We start from the raw sequence: 23,583 nt of genomic DNA, 5'->3' as shown, positions 1-23,583 counted from the left end.
TAAATGGTTAATTTCTCTTATTATTTTAATATTTTAATTATTATTTTCAAGGTAATTAATTTTATTCGCAATATTTGGTATAATAGGATTAAATGGCATCATCAAATATGTCTGTGGAGGTGACAGTGTCCGTGAGAACAACTAATCTAGATTCTCATTACATTCTAGATGGTTACGAAAATGAGATAATGCACATAATGACAGAATACGATGGACACCAACCTAATCTTAACATAGATGTTGCAGTTTCATCTAGCTTGGTTGAATCTTTGAATCCACATTTCAGTGCTTCGACTGCTAATTTTCCAATTTCTCCCTACAATGCAAGGCACACTTACATTAGCAATCCCTTGTTCCCATCCTATTGTGTCGAGGGATATATGATGACACATGACTCTAACAGTTTGATTCTAGGAAATTATTTTGGTGATCAACACTATCAACCCGTTTCACCTATCTGGTCAGACCATCTATAGTACCATCCCTTTTATTATCAAACACAACTAGTGCAGGAGGCCAGAAGTGACTCAATGAACTTTGATGCTCTAGTAATTGCTCCATCATTTGGAATTCCAACAAATCTTGCAAGAAGTGTTTCAATACCCTTACAAAATGCAGCATTCACGAGTACACATGTGAAGGCCTGAAAAATAGAGTTTAAAATAGCAAAAAGGTTATGGGTGTTACTTCCTCCACCACCACTCCTTGCTCCCTCCACCTCCCCATTCCTCTTTTGTCCTTCAATAATTATTACTGAGATTAATTTTCACGTTTATCCATTCACTTTTTAATAAAATATTAATGGTCCCCCTACATGAATGCACCCCCACACCCTTTCACTTCCACGAAACGCATCCCCACATCCGTGGATGGATGTTTAGATTTTCCATATCCGTTCATTTTCCATGCTTTCTTTTCACCACTAACACAGTATGCATTTTATGAACCCTTCTTCCATTCTCTCGACGCACACTCATACATATATGCACAACCACACTTTCTTTTCTATAGCCGTGGACCCCGACTCCATCACCTGCAACTAATAAATGTACAAAATTAACCAACTAAATATAACTAAATTAATAACCTAAAAAAACAAGAAAACGAAAAGCGAAGCAAGGAGATCCGTTGGCCCTTCTCCTTCATCGGATGTCGACGTCCGTTAACGGATATTGACATCCGTAAAAATCACAGAGCACATATCATACAATGCAGAACACATACAACACATATCATACAATCAATTACAATGAGCAAAGAAACACTAACCTCTTAGAGACCAAACGAGAATGAGAGAAAGGGAGATGGGGTGGGGCTGCAGACAAATAACCAAAGGGAGAAAAAGAAAGGGAGAGAGGGGGGTTGCGGAGAAAGAAAGTGATAGAAACAAAGAAAGGGAAGGGGAGAGGGGGTGCGGGTGGGTTGCAGAGAAAGAGAGAAAGAGAGAAAGAAAAGGAAAGTGGGGGGTGGGGTTGCAGAGAAAAAGAGAAAGAAAGTGAGGGTGTTCGTGCTGCTGAATGTGAAAATGAGAAATGCAGAAAGAGATTATGATTTTAACATAAAAAAGTTAAAAAAGTAAATAATAAATATGAAAAAGGGTAATTTTGAAATAAAAAAAAATGAGGAGGTGGAGGAAGTCGTTTGGGGTGGTGGAGGGAGCAACTCCCAAAGGTTATTAAGTTAATAGGACCAGACTTTAAAAAAGCCCATTTAAAACATCCTGGTCCATTAGCTTAAGCATTCTGTCTCTCTCTAAAACTCAGTTTCAGATTTTCTCTACCTTCTCTCTACCAAATCTCGTCTCTGAATAGTTTAATCTCCGCTCAGGTGCCGCCAAAACGTCCGTAACGGAGTGGGCTTAGAAACTAACCGATTCATTTCGGGTTCTAAGTTGGTAAGTCCCTCCATGCAACCTCTTCTCCGTTCTTGAACTGGGACATGCATTTTGCTGGTTGCATGTGCCTTAAGCTTTCTCCTTTTCCATTTTTCAACTCCATTCTAGCTCTAAGAGTTGTTTCTATCACCATTTTGGTGGGTTGTAGGGTTTTATTGAGTTCTTGCGGTGAAGGAAATGTTGGGGTGTTCTTGCGAGCTATCCGGTCAAGTTACTCTAAGGTAAGGGGAGCTAGAATACTTCTTTAAGTTGCTTGCATGAGGTGTATGTATATTGGATTCTGAATGGGTGCACTGTTTGAAGTTGTATTTTGCGTTTTGAGTATGTTGTATTGTATGTGTTGATGTGTGAAATCCATGAATTTGTGCTGTGATGTTTGGAATTATTTTTGATGAGTTGGAATTGATAAAAATGGTTAGTTGGAGGTGATTGAAGGGTGGAATCTGGTCTGACTTTGGTTGGATAGAAAATTTGGAGTTTTAGTAGTTTTTAGGTCATTTTGAGAGGAAGTGAGGTACTGATGTTGAGCATTTGAGGTCTAGAGCATAATTGGGCTGTTGGGGAAGTCTTAGCTAGTGTATTGTGACTTGTTTGAGTCACTAAATTGATCAAAATAGGAGCAGAGCAGTGATATTGGGTTTTGGGTCCCTAAGTTGGGAAAATTGGTGTGTTAGAGTTGAAATTTGAGTTTTGATTACTTTAGAATGGTAGTAGGAATGTTTAGAATCATTTAGATAAGTTTAATTGGTATAAAACAAGAATTAAGGGTGTTAGAAGTTAGTGAAAATGGTTAGAAATGGTCATGTTGGGTTCTGTCCGCAGTTATGCAGAATTCTGCAGAATTATGCAGAACGATGCAGTTGACTGTTCGGTCTTGTGCTACTCTCGGTCATAACTGGGTTGGTCTCTTTTGAGTCTTACCAGTTCATACCGTTTGGTCTCTCAAAGAGTGTTCGCTCTTGTACTGGAACTCGGTCTCTCAAAGAGTGTTCGGTCTTGTACTGACACTCGGTCTCTTAAAGAGTGTTCGATCTTGTACTGGCACTCGGTCTCAAAGCTCTAAGTGCTCGGCCAAAACTCTAAGTGTTCGGCCAAAGCTCATAGTGTTCGGCTAAAGTTCTAAGTGTTCGGTTAAAGATCATAGTGTTCGGCCAAAGCTCTAAGTGCTCGGCCAAAGCTCTAAGTGTTCAGCCAAAGCTCATAGCGTTCGGCCAAAGCTCTAAGTGCTCGGCCAAAGCTCTAAGTGTTCGGCCAAAGCTCATAGTGTTCGGCCAAAGCTCTAAGTGCTCGGCCAAAGCTCATAACGTTCAATTGATTTTCTTTAGCTATTGTTTTGTGTAAATTGAGTGTGTGTGATGAGTTCTGTGTAAAGTATGATTGTTGTAATGTGATTTAAGTTGAAAGTATGTGAAGGTATGAAATATTTGTCGTGTTGAAAGTGAAAAGTATCAGTATTGGACGTAATTCCATAATCCTCAAGGGGGGATACATGGTGGTGCCCTTCCAGTGTGTTTAGAATGAATTGCATGGTAGCTCAGTCTTGGGGGTTTTCTTGACGCTCCAATGGTGTTTCATTCTCAAGTAGAGAGGAGTGATTCATGTGGTGAGGAGTAGCAGGAGGTTTTAGTCTTGTGTGCTTCCAGTATGGCCCAAGGTGAGTGATAACGGACTAACCTCATGAGTGTGGTAAGGTGAAACCCATTGGCAATGAATTTGCAAAGCAGTAGAGGCCACCATGAGTGTATAACCGTCCACAGCTCGGCAATCATTCTAACTCTAGACGAGTCAAGTGTAAAGTGTAACAAGTGGTGTTGTATGGTTCATTAACGTTGAATTAAACTTGCATGTTATGTGTGATTGTTATAACATGACTTTTATATATCTAGCTCACCCTTCTGCTTGTGTTTGTCTGTTGTGTGTGTTGTGTTTCTATTGCAATGCATCCACTTGGATGTGAGCAGAGATGGATGAGGTACCCCTGGAGCAGGCCCTGGATGGTAATGATGCTGCAACTTGGTTTGTTTAGGAATTTCTTAATTAAGTTCTATTGTTTTGAAATACTCTGTTAAGTAGGAAGTTTTTAAATTATGGCTTATTTTGGATGACTGTAAGCTTACCAACTTATTTGTATGTCTACTCTAATTGTTCTCTTTATTAAAAATGTGGAGCTACTACTTTATATTTCTATATAATCTGGGATGTTACATTTATGATATCAGAGCAGTTTCTGTCCTTAGAAAATCCTGTAGGGTATGTGTGGGCCTTGCTTATGATTGTGTACTCTTAGTCATGTTTAAGTTGGTTGTCCTTGTTGATTTTAGTTGGACTGATGGTCTTTCCTCTCTATGTGAACAGAAGATGGCACCTAAGCTTCCTCCTCCTCCTCTCCCTCAGGCTGAGCCGTCTGAATCTAACCAGATGTTAGGGACGGTACTTTAGGCATTGCAACAACAAAATGTTGCATTGGTTCATCAAAACACCGTAGCCTTGTAGAATTTGGAAGCTGCAAGAGTGTCTGCTCACTAGAGAATTGGTTGATACCACTCAGAGGCAATTCATGGATATGATGGTAGGTGGTAGGACCGCGACAGGAGCGTCTTCATCTGCGGGTCCGGTCCCAGAATGGAGCTTGGAAAGCTTTCTACAACACCATCCAGCCAGGTTTGATGGGAAGTGTAACCCAGATGAAGCTAACCATTGGTTTCGGGACGTGGAGAGAATTTACCATGCCAAGAGGTGTTCAGATGAGAACAAACTGGCGTATACTGAGTACCTGTTGACTGTGGAAGCAGGGCACTATTGGAGCAGCAGGAAAATGATCCTAGATTGGAGTAGAGCTCCTATTACTTGGGAGTTGTTCAAGGAGAAGTTCTACCTTGGTGGAGATGGCCCGTGTGATGGAGAAGACCAAGCGGGAAGCTGAAGGGCAGTAGAGTCAGCTTGTTAGAAGTGGAGGACCATCTGGGTCCCGTGGTGGATTTAGTTCCAGGAGGGCTCCTTACCCTAGATCGTCAGCATCTTCTGAGTCTAAGGGTTCATCCTCCCAACCCTCGGTGCATTCAAGGTAGTCTAGCCACTCAGGAGGGTTGCGGTGTTATAAATGTGGAGGGCCACATCTACAGTTTATGTGTCCTCAGATGAGCTGTTATCGGAGGTGTAACATCTACCGTGGCGAGGGTCATTTTGCTAGAGATTGTCCTATAGTCAGGAGGACTGGACCACAGAAACACCGTGCTGGGAGATCCGTTCAGAGGGGTGGTGCCAGACCTCAGGCGACTGGACGAGTTTATGCCTTGACTGGAGCAGAGGTAGTTAACTTAGGTAACCTCATCGTCAACTGTTGTTTGTTGTTTGGTATGCCTTGTGTGGTACTGTTTGATTCAGGGGAAACTCATTCCTTCATATCGGAGGCGTGTGTTGAAAAGCTGGATTTGTCGGTAGAGGAGTTAAACCTTGATCTGGTGGTGTCTACACCAACATCGGGGTTAGTCAGGATGTCATCTGTTTGTACCCGTTGTCCTGTTGTTGTAGAGGGACATCGTTTTAAGGTAAACCTCATATGTTTACCTTTGCAATGGCTAGAGGTAATCTTGGGAATGGATTGGCTATTTGCCAATCGCATCCTTATCGATTGTGGTAACAAAGAGTTGATATTTCCTAGTGAAGATGAAGATATGTCCCTGTCGATTGATGTGTTGAGACAAGACATAATGGAAGGCGCCAATTGTTTCTTCGTGTTGTCACATGTGGAAGTGACATAGGAGTCAGATCGTTCGGTTCGTGAGAATCAGAGTGTAGACCTCTTAGTTGTAAACGACTTCTTAGATGTCTTTCCTAAAGAAGTTCTTGGTTTACCTCCTTCCCGAGAAGTGGAGTTTTCTATTGATCTGGTCTCAAGAGCAGGGCCAATATCTATAGCCTCTTATCGGATGGCTCCAACTGAGTTGGCCGAGTTGAAGGAGTTGATTGAAGAGCTGTTGATTGAAGTGCTTGGCCATGGGGAGCACCAGTGTTGCTAGTGAAGAAGAAGGATGGTAGCTCAAGGTTGTGTGTTGAGTATCGGTGAATAAGCTGACCATTAAGAATAAGTATTGGTTGTCGAGGATAGATGACTTGATGGATCAGTTGTACGAATCTACGGTGTTCTCTAAGATTGATCTGAGGTCAGGTTATCATCAAATCTTGGTTAAAGTAGATGATGTGGAGAAGACGGCGTTTAGGTCTAGATATGGCCACTATGAGTATGTAGTTATGGCTTTTGGTGTGACTAAGGCTCCAGCCATTTTCATGGACTATATGAATCGAATTTTCAGACTGTTCTTATATAGGTTCGTTGTTGTCTTTATAGATGACATACTTGTCTATTCTAAGACTCGGGAAGAGCATGAAGATCACCTTAGGGCAGTGCTTGGAGTACTGAGAGAAAGAAAATTGTATGCCAAGCTGTCTAAGTGTGAGTTTTGGATGGAAGAGGTTCCGTTTCTTGGGCACATGATTTCAGCCGGAGGAATTTCTGTTGATCCCGCTAAGGTGCAAGCATTACTTCAGTGGGAGAAACCTAAGACTGTGACTGAAGTCAGAAGTTTTGTGGGTTTGGCGGGCTATTATCGCCGTTTTATTGAGAGTTTTGCTCGGATTGTGGCGTCGTTGACGTAGCTAACTAGGAAGGATCAACCTTTTATTTGGACAGACCGGTGTGAATCTAGCTTTCAAGAGCTAAAGCAAAGGTTGACTAGTGCACCAGTTTTGGTTATCCTTGACAAAGGTAAATCTTTTGAGGTTTTCTGTGATGCTTTTCATCAAGGATTAGGGTATATGCTGATGCAGGAGAAGAAGGTAATGGCATATGCTTCAAGACAACTCAAGGCTCATGAGAAGAATTACACCACTCATGACTTGGAGTTGGCAACTGTTGTCTTTGCTTTAAAGATCTGGAGACACTACCTGTATGGTGCACAATTTCAGGTGTTTAGTGATCACAAGAGTCTGAAGTATCTCTTTGATCAGTGCATATTTCCGCGTTGATGGTCAGAGAGTTAGAGTTGGTCGAAAGCTTCAGAGATTTGAGATTGCAGGTGGAATTCGAAGTTGATAGTATCAGATGCAGTAATTTGGTGGTGTCCAATGACTTGTTGAGACTTGTCAAAGAAGAGAAGTTGAAAGATGTTGAGCTTCAAAAGTCAGCGGGTTTGATTGGGACTGAGCAAGGTAAGGATTTTACCTTGGGGGCTTATGACATTTTGAGATTTAGAAGCAGGGTCTGTGTCCCTAGCAATTCAGAGTTGAAGAGGTTAATCCTTGAGGAAGGTCATAAAAGCCGTTTTAGCATGCGTCCTTGCATGACTAAAATGTATCAAGACCTCAAGGAGTCTTTTTGGTGGTTTCGTATGAAGAGAAATGTAGCTCAGTTTGTTGCTTCTTGTCTAACCTGTCAGAAGGCTAAGATAGAGCATCATAGACCTGGAGTTTTGTCGCAGCAGCTCGAGATACCTGAGTGGAAATGGGATAACATAGCCATGGATTTTGTTAGCCATTTGTCACGCACAGTTAGTGGTCATGATGCGATTTCGGTGATTGTGGATAGGTTGACCAAGAGTGCTCACATCTTAGCGATTAATTTGAGGATGTCGATGTCGAAGTTGGCATAGTTGTACATCAAGGAGATTGTGAGACTGCATGGAGTGCCTTCTAGCATCGTATCAGATAGAGATTCGCGGTTCACATCCCGCTTTTAGCAAACACTTCAGAGTGAGATGGGCAGTAGGCTACAATTGAGTTGAGCGTATCATCCCCAGACTGATGGGCAATCAGAAAGGACGATCCAATCACTTGAGCACTTGCTAAGGACATGTGTTTTGGATCACTTGGGAGTCTCGGATGAGGTGTTGTCGTTGGTGGAGTTCACCTTCAACAATAGCTATCAGGCCAGTATTGGTATGGCGCCGTTTGAAGCCTGTATTGAAGACGCTGCAAAACACCTTTGTGTTGGTATCAAGATGGAGAAGCAATGTTAACTGGGCCAGAGTTGATACAGTAGACTACAGAGAAGGTGAAGCTGATTCAAGAAAGGACATGGGCATCTCAAAGTCGGCAGAAGTCCTATGCTGATCAGAGACGTAGACCCTTGGAATTTGAAGTTGGGGATCATGTCTTCCTCCGAGTGACTCCTACTACTGGTTTAGGAAGAGCTATTCGTGATAGGAATTATCTCCTAGGTACCTTGGTCCTTATCAGATCCTGAGACGTATAGGATCAGTTGCCTATGAGATAGCCATGCCACCCCAGTTTGCAAACATTCATCCAGTGTTCCATGTCTCACAACTTAGGAAGTATGTGTCTGATCCCTCACATGTGCTTGAAGCTGAAGACGTTCAAGTTAGAGAAGATCTATCTATGGAGGTGCAACCTATCAGAATTGAGGAGAGCCAGGATAAGCAACTTAGAGGCAAAACCATCAATCTGGTCAAAGTTGTCTGGGATAAGAGGACCGGTGACTCTACCTAGGAGTTAAAGGGAGTCATGAGGGAATCTTATCCTCACTTGTTCTCTGGTAAGTCTAATTTTCGAGGTCGAAAATTCACTACAAGAAAAAAGTGAATTACATACATCAAAAATCCGTATATAAGACCCAAAATCCGTATATAATATTTGGTTATATACGGATTACATATGGGCAAAAATTCGTATATAATACTATCGTAGCTAGGTTTATATACGGATAAATCCGTATATAACTTATATACGAAAATTATATATGGATATATCTGTATATAACGTATATACGGATAAATCCGTATATAACTTATATACGGAAATTATGTACGAATATATCTGTATATAACCTATATACGGATAAATCCATATATAACTTATATACGGAAATTATATACGGATATATCCGTATATAACTTATATACGGATAAATTCGTATATAACTTATATACAGTTAACTCTGTATATAACTTATATACGGATAAATCCGTATATAACCTATATACGGATGAATCCGTATATAATGGTTTAAGAAGAGCTAAATAAATACCTTGTATATAGCAGTTCCCCATGCACAATATACAAGCAGACCTGGACATTATAGTGAATATTCACAATTGATATAAGCAAACCTGGACATTATACATTGCACATTGACATATAAATCCAATAAGCTTTTCATATACACTTAATCCACAAAGGAAACATTGTATATGAATACATAAATATTGTTTACATCAATATAACTGCAAGAATAAACATTAGGTAAGTTCATAAACGGATTGTGGTTGGGGTTCTAAATAAGTTCAACAGTAATGGAAATAAGTTCTATAAAATGCCTAATAATGCATATAATCATTTCCATCTTGTGGTTGTTCATCTGGTGGTTGCTGGTGTGATGGTTATTGTTCTAGAGGTTGCTGTTCTGGTTGGACATCATTGGGTACTTCATTTTGAACTTGAGGATTTTGAAGGTTTAAAAAGTCTTGTGCAGCTGCGGCTGCTGAAGGCGGAAGGAATGGCAAGAGGACGCCAATAAATCCTTCAAACTTTTCAAGCTGCTGATCATATTGTTGTAACTACGATTTCAGGTTAACAATTTCTTCTGAATTTTGTTGTTGAGCAGTAGAAGATGCCTGTGTCTGTTGGATGTAACTATCAACACAGTCATCTTGGGAAGTGACATTTCCAATGTTGTATACGCATCCCTTGTATTTTCCACCAGCAGCCTCTAACCAACATCGGTTTCTAAATCTTTCCTCCTCCGCAGGGTCTAGAGGAGAAGATGTTGAGACACCAACAGATGTAGTCTCAGATCTTATTTGAGAAAATTTTGCAACAAATTGTTCCTGTTAAATGAATAAATATTATCATTAAACATGAGGTTTAAAAACCGAAAATTTATAATGTGATAGAGTTAGTATAAACTTACATGGGTCCGCCTAGACCTTTCGTCCACAAATTCCCCTAATGATTGACGAATATGTATCTGCTGGAATTTTTAAAGTTTATGATTACAAATATAAGAAAAAAAATGTACAAGTTACATACCAAACGAATAGCATGCTTATGCACGCTTATAGATCCTCTAGTGTGCAAACAACCACCCTTTTCAGATGTCCGATTCTTCTTTGCCATTTCACACTTTTCTCTATAAAGTGGCATGCTCCACTTTTCCAAAAGAGCATTCCAAGTATCGTCCCCCAATCAATCAGGTCTTTTTCCTAGAGTTCTAGCTTTTTTATACATCTTTGAGAGTCTATGAGATTCCTTGGTGTGATAATTTTTTTTTACCTTTTCCTCATCTTCAGGCTTCCATGAAAACCTTTCTCTGTTATATTAGAAATAATAGGTTTGAATAAGTAAACAAGTTCAAAGTATAAAAGTGTATCAGTAACATTTTCTAATTCAAGAAATTAATCTTATTGATTGTTAGAAATGAATGTTCTGGTTGTGAAGGAAACAAAACAAATTATTTTTCTGTAGCTGCACCAAAGTAATCCCTTCCTTGGAATGGCAGCAATGGTTATATCAGGAATGCACGAGAGTTGAATCACGCAACAAACAAGGGGCTGGAAACATGCATGCATTTGATTATTTTGTATTTCAGCTAGCTGATGTTGTTGCAGTACAAATTAAATGCAGGACACCAACTATTGACTTTGTTCCAGGAAGATTGCAGTATTCTATTATCTTTTATACACATGAATAATAGGTTTGATTTACACATACAGAGAATAATTGCTCAGTGTAACAAGATTGGGATTGAAAAATGTGTACCTTAAAACGTTCGAAGAAGACATCTCTGGTTGACTTAGGGATTGAGCCCCATGTTAGCCATGGCTCATCAAACTGTTGCTTGATGGTGGCTGTGATTGCCTTCGATGCAGTTTTTGTAGGACAAAACCTAAAACAAAATTAAACTCAAACATTAAAATAATACAACAATGAATTTTCTATATATTAATTGAGTTAATTTTTTTCTTACCCTCCAATGGGTGTAATCATTGGACGACTATTGGAACATTCTTCCACGTAATTGGCGGTTGAACTGGAATGTGGATCTGCATCCTCTATACCAGGTGATGGTGCAATATTTATGGGAGTTGATGGGTTAGAACCAACATTGGGAGAGAGTGAAGCCATTCGATGAGGAGGCACTTGGTATGGAGTGGGTGTCAAGCCAGGCACTTGTATCGGAGGTGGAAGAGATGTGCCAATGGAGGTAGGTGTAGATGTAGGAACTTGATGTGGAGTGGGAGTCAAGGCAGGAATAACTAATGGAGGTGGAATAGATCTACCAGTGGAGGTAGAGGTAGGTGTAGTTGGCTGACTGGTTGAACCAATTTCATTATTGAAACGTGTCATCAACTTCACTACATAAGATTTCTTCCCCTTCCCCTTATCAAAATTTCCTGAAGGTGGAATAGGAGGGCCAGAAGCACCTGATGCCATATTCTTGAACATAATACATATTTTTATACAATAGAAGAAAAGAAAATTTTAGAAATAGTACAATCAGAGATAAAAATGTGTAACAAGTAAACCAAAAACAATATTATACTCCAAAAACAAACAAAAAACACGAGTAAAAACCAAACACATCAACAACAGATGAAGTCGCATTGGTTTTGGCTTTCCAATAAAACTCTATTAGTAATAGTTTAATCTTAAGACTTACATTGATAAGTCTTAAGATTGTGGACAACATTATAAATGCAACAAAAATAAGGAGGAACACACCAACTCTATTGAGTGCTAGAACTATGAAATTAATCTTCATTGTCATCTTCACCCTGTTCCTCTACATTGTATTCTTCTGATTCCGTTGTATCTTCATCTATTTGCCCTTGAAATGATGAAATATTGTTAGGGTCCACTTCTTCAAGACCAATTTCTACATCTTGTAATCAGACTACTTCTTCAACTTCAATGACGTCATTAACATGTGACATTTCCGCCACTTGGTATGGCACATCGACTTCTACATCATTAGAATCAATGCGACCTCTAGGCTTCGTTTTTATCGCAACACACCAACCTCGTTTGTCCGTGCGTGATGTAGGATATGGTACATAATACACTTGTTGTACATTATTTGCAATTATAAAAGGATCAAACAACACATATCTTTTATCCATTCGAATATCCACAATGCCATACTTTGAATTCACCCTTGTACCTACTCTCGATGGATCAAACCAATCACAATAAAATAATACAATTTTCTTTTATGTGGTTGTTGAATTGTATTCCAACTCATAGACGTGTTTAATGACACCATAGAAATCATCTTGACCTCCTTCTGTTAGCCCTTTAACATGAACCCCACTATTTATTATCCTCTTGCCCTGACTCCATGCATGGGTATGAAATTTGTATCCATTAGAAAAGAAGGTGTGCCATTCCTTTACACACCTTAAAGGAGCAAGTGATAAATCTCTAAGATGTTGGTTCCTCACACTTAAAGGATCATTATGAACCTACAACCATTCAGGATATGAACCTATTCAACAATGTAATGATTAAAGAATTAAGGAAAAAATGAATGTATAAGAATGATAGGAAGTCGTACTTTTTGCCTGAACCACAATGGGAAATTAGCATGTATGTATGTCGAACTGTTTGACTCAGATAGTTGATAGGTCTGTAAGAATGAGCTGTCGACATGTATGACGAGATTAGATCAAAGACAATTAATTATATTAAATCAAAGAATTGGGAAATATAATTGATTTTGGAGGCTTACTCAAGGTAAGGTTCAACTTCATTACAATTGATCAATACGTGAACATGAGCTGATCTTAATTCTTCATCACTTAACCAATGTGTTGATTCCCTTCTAGAATGACGGCCAGGTTGGTCAAACACTGATAATGTTGTCGTAAAGCTTTCTATTTGAATGTCTACTTCATTTCTACTGCTTTGTGGTGTTAACATGAAGTTTTTGAAATAGTGGGAACAAAAATGAGTTGTTTCTCTGTGCAAGTATGATGAGCAAATAAATCCTTCAACCCTAGCTTTATTCTTTATTGAACGTTTAACATATCTCATGAACCTACAAATTTGAAACTGATATGTTAGGATTTTTGAATTATGCCTAGTAAATTGAACACTAAGATGTCATATTGTCACCTTTCAAATGGGTACATCCACCTATAGTGGACTGGTCCACCAAGTCGTGCCTCATATGGAAGTAAGCATTCCATAAACACATGACAGTCATGGCTTTTCATCCCAATGAGCTTTCCCCTATTCACATCAACACACCTTGACAAGTTAGAAGAATATCCATCAGGCATCCTAAGAGCTTTTACCCAATGACAGACTTGTTTTGTTTGGTCTGCTGAAAGTGTATAATTTTCTTTTGGCTTATACATGTTTCCATTGGTATGACTTCTAAGCTCCAAATCTTTTCATCTACAGTACAAAGCTATATCCATTCGGGCCTTGTCATTGTCTTTTGTCTTCCCCGCAACATTCATCACAGTATTAAAGATGTTGTCAAAGAAATTTTTTTCAATGTGCATGAAATCAAGATTATGCCTTAACAAATTATCCTTCCAATAGGGAAGATCCCAAAAAATGCTTTTTTTCGTCCAATTATGCCACTCACTGTATCCATCAATTCTTGGTGCACCATTTTCAGTTATTTTAGGATAACCATTGATTTTGTTCCAAACTTTTGCTCTCGTAAGATATGGTGGTGCGTCATCCATCTCCACTTCCACCTTCTTGAAATCATTCCTATTCCTCCTAAAGGCATGGTCATTCGGTAAAAACCTCCGATGGGAGTCAAACCACAATTTTTTTGCCCCATGATATAATCTAAAAGCCTTTGTATGCTCCATGCAATGTGGGCATGCCAGTTTACCATGAGTGCTCCAGCCGGACAACATACCATTAGCACATCAGCATGGCCCTCAAAATAAAGTTTTGTTTCCTTGAAATATCATATGTTATCACACCCGTCCACAGCTTCTTCAATTCGTCTATCAAGGGCTCTAAGTACACATCTATGCCAACCTTTGGATTGAATGACTTGGAAATGAGACATGTCAAGAACATGTAAGGTTTAGAGATGCAGATTTCTGGAGGAAGATTATAAGGGGTGACAATAACTAGCCAACATGAATATGGTATATTTGATGCCTGTACATATGGGTTAAAACCGTCAGAGCATAAACCGAGTCGTACATTGCGTGGCTCGATACCAAAGTCAGGATATGCTCTATCAAAGTGCTTCCAAGCCTCTCCATCTCATGGATGACGCAAAACACCATTCGTCGACATGTTCTGATAGGGCCATGTCATTTGTCCTGCAGTTTGTGTTGAGGCATACATTCTTTGTAGTCTGGGAATTAATGGCAAATAGAACATTGATTTCATAGAAACTTGTTTTGTAGTAGTTGCTCCCGTGTTACGTGGTTGATATCTTGGCTTTCCACAAATTTTGCATTCAAGCAACGCACCATCATTCTTACCATATTCATTATCATAGAAGAGCATGCAACCATCCACGCAACAATCAATCCTCTCCGATTGTAATCCCAACTTTGATACACACTTTTTTGCATCGTAGTATGTTTTAGGCAAACCTGATTTGATGGGTGTTGCATCCATAACCATTTTTGCAATAAAATCTATGCATTGGTTAGGAATATTCCAATTTGACTTGCAAGCTAATAGTCTGACACACATTGGTAATTTCAAATATGATGCTCCTTCATACAACGGTTGGTTTGCATCCAACAAAAAATTAAAAAACCTTTGTGTTTCTTCATTCGGAGCCTCTTCAATGTTATTAGAAGTAGATGTTTGGCACGACTCATTTTGCCTAAGAGCATCATGCACCATGTCTTCCATTGTTTGAAATTGATTAATTTGACCATGTTCTGTCTCTACAACCATCCAACTTTCATGATTCTGTACATCATCTTCTAGCATTCTTTCCCCATGATCCTCCCAAATGAAATAATTAGGCTTGAAACCGTTCTTGTAAAGGTGAACCTTCACAATTCTTTCGTGCAGAATCTTTGTATAATCGCACTTTAAACATGGACATCGAAGACCCCCATCTCTACGATAACGTTCTTGTTCACAAGCTTTACTTATAAACTCTTCATCACCCAATACAAAAGACTCTTTCAAAGCACCTCTTCCTCTATGACACCTATCGTACATCAATGAACGATTTGGTTGAGCATGATCCATGTTCTGTACATAAATCGATTACAAAACAATTAGCCAATGGTTAATACATGTCTCCATATTAGGACACGTGCCCTATCAAATGGCTTCCTAAACTCCATATTAGGACACGTGCCCTATCAAATGGCTTCCTAAAGAATAACCTAAATTAATTTAGATCATTAACAAATGTGTGACCTATGAGTGATTTCTAGTGGAGTGAACCTCCTAATGATTAATAAAATCAACCTTTCTGCTCGAATATGAATTCTTATGATATATGAGAAATTTAGTAAGTTATTTATGAGCAATGATGATAAATCTCTTACCCAACACTACTATTATTGTGTATTTTATTCAATTTAAGATTTAACCTCACATTTACAAAACTAACATGTATTATTAAACTTTTATTGAGTTAAGTCTTTGTTTTTTGACTTCACAAAGAACTTAATTTTCTTAGTGAAGTGTATATAGTGTGGCTGAAGAGGACAACAATGGCAGTAGAATGTAAGTGTGAGTGGACGTTCCAATCTTGACAACTCACTAACCTTTCACATTTCCCCGATATTATCAAAATTAATTACAACTACATAATCACACCACCCAAGATTCATGCTTACGCGGATGTATACTTCCCTACTTTATACTTTGTTGCATAAAACATGTTGTCCTTTAATCATTAGTTGGCACATGCATCTTCATGCATCGTATGCATTAACAACATTTTTATCATTTTCCATTCATTTTTTTTACGTAACAATAAATGTGCATGTTTTTATTTAAATAAAAAGCAAAAACGAAAATTTCATGCTTTAATGAATAAATAAATAAGGTAAAATAAAAACCATTTAGTCTAATAAATAAATAGTTTAAACTTATAAAACTTTCATCATTTTCAATTTCTATCATAACGATATTAAGGACTTGTGATTTCCGCCTATTTTTAGCATGCATCATTTTTACATTTTCGCATATTTAGTTTTCATCTAATTCAAATTAATAAAAACAGTATAAAGTTAAATAAAAAACAACGGCGGGACTTCCACGACATCCTTATAGGACTCGAGTGAACTCTGAGGCTATGGAAGTTTGGGAAGAAGAACGTGAAGCTATAAGGGCCGATATTAGCCAACTAAAAGATCAAGTCGGTCAAATCTTGGAGGCTTTTAAAACCATGAAGAGTGCAGGAGAGACTTCGTCTATAAAGGCCGAGGATAATGCTCACCCTCCAATACATAACGCTGTAGGCACACAATTCACGTTTCCAATGTATGGTTTGCCACCAAGTTACACACCACCCACTGGACATCATTCAGAGGCAGAGCACACTTCTTTGGCATTTCCCATAACAAATGGTTTACTTCCAATTAGTACTCAAGGGCCTATCCTCACGACAAAGACGAAGATGAATGAAACGTCCAAGTCTCCTCACACAGTTGTTGCACATGATGTTTCGACTAAGGCCACCATACACACACACACAGAAGAAGACAAAAGTAAACTTGAAGTACTGGAAGACAGGCTAACAGCCATAGAGGGGTTTGAAAGTTATGGGTTTGGTGACGTGGCGAAGTTGAGTTTGGCCCCAGGAGTGATAATTCCACACAAGTTCAAGGTGCCAGAATTCGAGAAGTACAAGGGTAACACATGCCCTAAGAACCACTTGACCATGTATTGCCGAAACATGGCTGCTTACGCTCATGATGAAAAATTACTTATCCATTTATTTCAAGACAGCTTGGCCGAAGCAGCATTGAGTTGGTATACACATCTGGAATCCTCTCATATCCGTTCTTGGGCAGATTTGGCAGATGCCTTTGTAAGGCAGTACAAATACAATGTGCACGTCGCGCTAGACAGGTTACAATTACACCACATGGCAAAGAAAGAAGGGGATTCTTTTAAGGAGTACGCGCAACGATGGAGAGAATTGGCAACGCAGGTTAAGCCACCTCTATACGACAAAGAGATGGTTGCAATGTTTGCGAAAGAATCGAGATCGGGCTGAAGAATGGGAAAGTTACATCTCAAGCCACCACTCCAAAAAAATCCATTTTAGTCCAGAAAAAGAGAAAGAAGGGGGAGTACATGCAACGTCAACAATATCCATATGGGAAGGTCATGCGCCCACTCATGTCTATCAACCAAGTCTAAGTTACCCTCCTTATGTGAACAGTACAGTGTCTAGTCCCCAAACAATATCTCAACCGCTAGGATATTATCAACCACAACAGGCTTCGAATAATGCCTGGGGCACTCGAGCTGGCTTGGGTTCCGATCATAACGTTGACCAAAGGGATCATCCTAGGAGGAACCCAGAGAAAAATTTCACTCCCAGTCCTATGACATATACGAAACTGTTACCCCATCTCCTTAAGAAAGGTCTGGCCAGTGTTCGTCCCATGAAACCCTTACGACCTCTATACTCCAAAAGTTTTGATGCAAATGTGAGATGTGATTTTCACGGGGGAAGCATTGGGCATTCAACGGAAAAGTGCATGTCCCTTAAATTCAAAGTACAATCTCTAATTGATGTAGGATGGTTGATGTTCCAAGAGGATAAACCTAGTGTTGGAGTAAATCCCCTTTCCAAGCATGGAAATACCTCAACAAATGCCATCGAGGTTGGACGACACAAGCTAGTAAAGAATGTAAGTGAAATTCGAAGTTCTAAAAGGTTCGTTTTTGAAAATCTGGTAAAATTAGGTTTGCTAAGGAGCAAAGGTGACCTTGAGAAGGCATGTGGAGTACATCCAGGAGCCGAGCATTTCATTAAGGAGTGTACCAAGTTTAGAAGAATTCTTCAAGATCTGATCGACAGAAATTTCCTACAAATATACTACAAGGATAAAGAAGAAGATGTATTTGCAAACCCAAGGGCTAAAAGATAAAGAATTTGTTTGTGATGCTTATTGAAATGTAATCGTTTTTAATTAACCTCACTGCTTTGCCCAGAGCCTTGGGGTTCGTGCGTTACGGGTTGACACTTTCTTTTGCATTTGGTTTAATATTAAATCATGTTTGTTTTGTTTTTTTTCATCATCTCGTGTCTTAAATTTTTTTAACTCAAATAATACGGATATGACAATGAATGTTTTGAAAACAATAATGTTGATTTTCCTAATTTTGAGCACCCTATCAATAACATGGAAGATGATTATGATTGACCCATAACCCTCTTCAGTGTTAATGAGATTTGTGAAGTAAGATTCTAAAGAAATAAAACCCCATCAAGGAGAGGTTGAAATCTTTAATATAGGAGAAGAAAGCGAGAGATAAGAGGTAAAGGTTGGCGCTAGCATGAAGAAAGAGTTCAACACGAGTTACTACTCAAGCTAAAATGTCTTCAGAATCAATGATGAAGTACGAAAGTAGTTCGATGCGAGATTCTTAGCCGGGGCAAAATACTCCCAATGGGTGGCAAGTATCGTGTCGAAGAAGGACGATAATGAGCAAATGTGTGTCGATTATTGTGATTTAAAGATAATTTCTCATCACCGCAAACCTGAACAATCAAACTTCACATCGTCCCCCAAAAATGAATGGGGCAATCAAGGCCATTAATAAAAAATATCAAGAGGATTGTACCTTCGATTTACTCGGTTACTACACATCGGTACGCATGTCGACTGGGGCAACACCTTTCTCTTTGGTATATGGAACAGAAGCAATACTACACTTCGAGGTAGAAATCCCATCCCTACAAGTGTTAGTGGAAACCAGTTAGAAGAAGCAGATTGAGTTCAAACCCGGTTTGATCAACTCAATCTCATTGAGAAAAAAGATTGACCACAACATGCCATGGGCAACTATACCAGCAAAGGGAATTCCAAGAAGGTGAATTGGTCCTTAAAAAGATTTTGCCAATACTAAAGGATCACAGGGGCAAGTGGACTCCAAATTATGCAGGCCCGTATGTGGTAAAGAAGACTTTTGGTGGTGGTGCACTTATTCTCACCAGAATGGATGGAGAGGGTTGCCTTTGCCAGTTAATTCTGGCGCAGTAAAAAAAATTCTAATGATTCCATGATAGGGAATGCTTTTAAAGTGGAATTGACAATACTATATTGTTTTATTCAATAAATCTTTTTTCATCTCTTTCATAAGGTCATTCTTAACTTTCAAAATGCCTCCCGAAAATAATAAGCATCACAGGCAGATTCACTGGGTGCGAGTGTATTCTTAAAGGATGTCGTGGAATTAAAACAAAACGGAAAGTATTTGGGTCTCACATGAATTTTCACCTATACATTCATGCATTCATCATAGTACAGGCATCATCATAGGAAAAGCATGGCACACCATGCATCGCCAACATTCAACAGGAATTCGTGAATTCGATAGAATACAGTTCAAGGAAAATACATCAATGACAAAATTTAGAATTTTCAAAAAAAAAAGAACAAAAGAAAAAAATATATTTGTTTCGAGATTGTCAAAGCCCAGTTTTCATCTTGGCACCAAAGCCTAGTTTTCATCTTGGCACCTAAGCCCAATTTTCATCCTAGCACCTAAGCCCAGTTTTCATCCTGGCACCAAAGCCCAGTTTTCATCCTAGCACCTAAGCCCAGTTTTTATCCTGGCACCTAAGCCTAGTTTTCACCCTGGCACCAAAGCCTAGTTTTCATCCTGGCACCCAAAAACAAAATTATATGAGGTTTGTGTGTCTCCCCCATCAAGTTTTATGAGGTTTGTGCGCCTCAGCATCAAGTATTCACGAGGTTCATACACCTCTCCAGCAAAGTTCATAGGGTATGACACACCCTCCATGGGTGTCACGGCTACAAAGTCCATAAGGTTGCTACATTCTCTACCAGGTACGCTTCGAGGTAATCTCTTTCCTTTTCTTTAGACCCAAACGAAATTAGTGTTTATCTTTATTTAGCTTTTACTATGATAACACAAAAACTCTAAGGTTCATGTTATCTAGCAAAATCCAAATAAAGAGGGCAGCTGTCAACACCCAATTTCGTCCGGGTAAGTAAATAATTAAAAATAAAGAATAAGAGAATAATAATTAATGGTGGGTAAAAAGGGATAAATAATAACTATAATACCGGATACAATATTTTTGAAATGTTAGTTTAATATGGTAATTATTTGAATCAATATTATGCTAATAATTATAAACAGTAATTAAAATATATATTAATATAATTTGCTGCGTCAATTGCTTTTAAAGAGGAAATATGATTTTTTTTAAAATGGACAAATTTTCTGACAATATTGATAATCAATGTTTTGAGTATTATTTAATGTTTTTCTGGAAACCAAGACTATTTCTTTCCCTATTTTGTTTTATTGTCATTTAATTCACAATTAAGGCAAGATTGCCATAATATTACAGTGTGTGTATTTAAATACGCACTCTGTCATAGAAAGAAGGGGACGAAAGAATAGAGAGAAGGAGAAAGAGGCAAAAATAATAAAAAGAAAGAAAGACAATATAAAGAAAAATAGGTTCTCACCTGTAAGGTTCTGTCAACGGCAATCACCAAAGAAGAAATACAAGAGTATTGAAAGCTAAAGAGGTATGTCACCTCTACACCATTATGTTTTTTCCCTTTTTATTGTACTCTGAAGTTTTTCCTAAAGGTATTATTTTTCCTACACACAAATAATATTTTTTTTAAATCATAAATTTTTTTATAAGTATGTGTCGGCTTATGGCCAGTTTCTTTCTTTTTCCCACCATTCTTAAATAATAAAAAATATGAGATCTTTAAAACAAAAAAAATGTCAATCTTGTTAAACCAAATCTTTGTTGGGTTCGCTTTTCAAAAATATAAATCAATCTATAATAATTTTTAAAACAAACTCACAAACCTTTTTCTACATAAAGAGCTACGCGATCCCTGATTGTCCATCTTAAATGGATATACGTAGGAGCAAGGTCAATCCTTGTCGGGTTCATAAAACAAAAAAAAAAACTATTTTTGTTTCTTAATAGTTTCTTTATTTTTTTAAGGGAAAATTAAACATTTATCAAAACCACGTCAACTTTATACATTTAATTAAAGGTACTGCTTTTAGGCAGACGCAGTAGAGTGCTAATATCTTCCTTACTCGTAACCGATTCCCGAACCTAAAATCTACTTTTCGCAGACCATGTCTTATTTTTTGGTTTTCCATAGTTTTTCCATAATAACTTATGGTGGCGACTCCAAAATCTTTTCTTAATCCCGTTTGTTTTTCGGCTCGTCATCCCGTCGCTATCCCAGTTGCGACAAAGCTGCAATCACCAAAGCAACTTATGGCTTCTCAATTAACAATGTAAATGGTAATCACATCAAAACCATTAAACTAAATAGAATAGCTATTTACTCATTAAACAAAACATAATAACTACTTGCCCTTTTGTGGTGCTTTCCTTTTTGAATTCCAAAAGCTTCCTCCACTTATCTTACCCTTCAAATACTTTGCAGTCCTATATCACACAAATTCAACCGGAGAAAACCATATAAAACATATATATAATTAATAATATAAATTATATGTTATAGTCCTTAAAAATTTCATAAACATACCTTAACATGCCTCTTAATGTTCACTCAATGTCGTAACAATGCACCAAAGTAGTCCACAACACACCAACCAAACCAAACCCCATTTTGTGCCGAAATACCAAAGAACAAAAGGGTTTAGGATTTTCTCATTTTACAAATGAAATCACTTAGGAATGAACAAAATTTACTTACCACAACAATCACCAATTCAGCATATTGATGGACAAATTTATGATCACCAAAATATGATGTCACAAACTTGTTTTACAATCGGCAAGTATGACCGAATCGTTCAAGTAATAAACTTGGTAAGACCAAGTATCGTTCTCCCAAAGGACTCACAGCCTAGTTTAGTTATGTGGTTTGTTGATTAGCTAAGACTTAAGAACGAAATAATTGAAGTTTAATATGCAAAACAGAAAATAAACATGTATGCATGAGGTTTTGATCAATGGCAAAAGCAAAAGACAAGCACTTTCAATGAAATATATATGAATATGTTGTTGGGGGTCAATTTCATCTTATCCACTCTCATATATTTTAGGAATTCAACATTCAAATCATCATTGTTAATGCCACTCTCTAAAGTACCTTTCAAGAAGGCTTCTCCCTAATTACGAGTTCATACAATTCCTAGCATTCCTAATAATTAGTTCATCAAGTGCAGGAGCTTAACGACAACCAATATAATATTGGGAGAGATTCCCCGGATCTAGACTTCCCCGTACGTTCCCATATCGACAAAATCAATAATCATGCATTGAATGAGTTAAACAAAGCAAGCATTAAGCAAAGAGGAAAAACCCTAACTAATGATGAAAGAAAGCATAAATCTTAGATTAAGATGCAAGCACAAATTCCATATATGAGAGCTTCAAAAGATTGCATTGATTCCCCAACAAACATACAAGGTTTAGTTCACCATATTCATGGTGAACCTAGATGAACAATAATGAAAGAATGAAGGATAAAACCCTAGAAAGGTGAAGAGGTAGCCTGAGCATCCAAGATCCTCCTTCAAAGGGGTGGAAGAGAGAGTGTTTGCTTCGTCTTTGCCAAAGATACAAACCCTAGGACGTCCTAAAGCTTATATACTATTCTAAAATTACAAAAAATCTAGGTCCAAGCCCATAAGTGTGCCGCTCAGCGGTAAAGTACCGCTCAGCGGTGAGTGCGTGAGTAGTTTTCTCCCCTCAGTGTGGAACGAACGGTCGTCCAGCGGTAAGAGGTCGACGAGCGTTCGTTCAGTGGTGGACGAGCGTTCGTTCACTGGTGGACGAGCGTTCGTTCGTCATCTTAGCATCTCACTCATCAATTTTTTTTAACGCCGTCCAGCCAACTTAACGGAAAGGACTCAATTGATATGAATTTTCAAAATTAAGGACCATTTTGATACACTTTAAAAAACGAGGACCCAATTGAGACATTCGTACATAAATAGGGATGTAGTAAAGGATTAAACCTTATTTTTATTTACTTATTTGTTTTTTTTTTATTTCATTTATTTTGTTTATCTTATTTCATTTGTTTTTCTATTTTATTTTATTTTTTATTTATTTATTTTATTTTTATTTTTTTATTTATTTTATTTTAATTTAATTTTTATTGTCTTATTTTATTTTATTTTATTTTTATTTTATCTATTTATTCTAGATATCTACTTATTCTAAAATATATGTTTAATAATACAATATTTATAGCTTAAATAAAAGAATTTACAAAAATACGCTTTAAAGGTTAAGCACACGTGAGACCGCTCGCGTCGTCCTTGTGCTAGAAACCTTCCCTTCTTCCTTATATAAAATTTACAAAAAATACGTTTTAAAGGTTAAGCACACGTGTGACCCTCGCGTCGTCCTTGTGCTAAAAACCTTTTCTTCTTTTTTTAAAATAAAATTACAAAAAATACATTTTGAGGGTTAAGCACACGTGTGACCGCTCGCGTCGTCCTTGTGCTAAAAACCTTTTCTTCTTTCTTAAATAGATTTACAGAAATAT

The 23,583-nt window shown here is 38.0% G+C and overlaps 3 protein-coding genes across 3 annotated transcripts; 2 read left to right on the top strand and 1 right to left on the bottom strand.

Annotated features, from left to right (window-relative positions):
• Positions 1-5,031: 5,031 nt before the first annotated feature.
• Positions 5,032-5,913, top strand: LOC148196981 (uncharacterized). Its single transcript, XM_088093559.1, has 2 exons — positions 5,032-5,620; positions 5,720-5,913. The coding sequence occupies exons 1-2, from the start codon at positions 5,032-5,034 to the stop codon at positions 5,911-5,913; spliced, it is 783 nt and encodes a 260-aa protein (XP_087949685.1).
• An 8,233-nt stretch (positions 5,914-14,146) lies between these two features.
• On the bottom strand, positions 14,147-15,100 carry LOC148196980 (uncharacterized). The gene has a single exon (XM_088093557.1). The coding sequence runs from the start codon at positions 15,098-15,100 to the stop codon at positions 14,147-14,149; it is 954 nt and encodes a 317-aa protein (XP_087949683.1).
• A 1,060-nt stretch (positions 15,101-16,160) lies between these two features.
• LOC148196979 (uncharacterized) lies at positions 16,161-17,970 on the top strand. The gene is made up of 2 exons (XM_088093556.1): positions 16,161-17,059; positions 17,256-17,970. The coding sequence occupies exons 1-2, from the start codon at positions 16,161-16,163 to the stop codon at positions 17,968-17,970; spliced, it is 1,614 nt and encodes a 537-aa protein (XP_087949682.1).
• The last annotated feature ends 5,613 nt before the right edge of the window (positions 17,971-23,583 follow it).

Source organism: Vigna umbellata, chromosome 6 (assembly GCF_029865625.1).
Source record: "Vigna umbellata cultivar VRB3 chromosome 6, Vumbellata_1.0, whole genome shotgun sequence".
Taxonomy (NCBI): Eukaryota; Viridiplantae; Streptophyta; class Magnoliopsida; order Fabales; family Fabaceae; genus Vigna; species Vigna umbellata.
Note: the sequence above shows the minus strand (reverse complement) of the source record. Positions and strands in the feature narration are given on the sequence as shown.

What these genes read in the sequence shown, in the direction of transcription:
- LOC148196980 (XM_088093557.1), bottom strand. Translation starts at nt 15,100, where the DNA reads ATGGATCATGCTCAACCAAATCGTTCATTGATGTACGATAGGTGTCAT.
- LOC148196979 (XM_088093556.1), top strand. Translation starts at nt 16,161, where the DNA reads ATGGAAGTTTGGGAAGAAGAACGTGAAGCTATAAGGGCCGATATTAGC. An exon ending in GACAAAGAGATGGTTGCAAT is followed by an intron (nt 17,060 to 17,255) that starts GTTTGCGAAAGA and finishes TTATGTGAACAG; the next exon opens with TACAGTGTCTAGTCCCCAAA.
- LOC148196981 (XM_088093559.1), top strand. Translation starts at nt 5,032, where the DNA reads ATGAGCTGTTATCGGAGGTGTAACATCTACCGTGGCGAGGGTCATTTT. An exon ending in CATAATGGAAGGCGCCAATT is followed by an intron (nt 5,621 to 5,719) that starts GTTTCTTCGTGT and finishes ACGACTTCTTAG; the next exon opens with ATGTCTTTCCTAAAGAAGTT.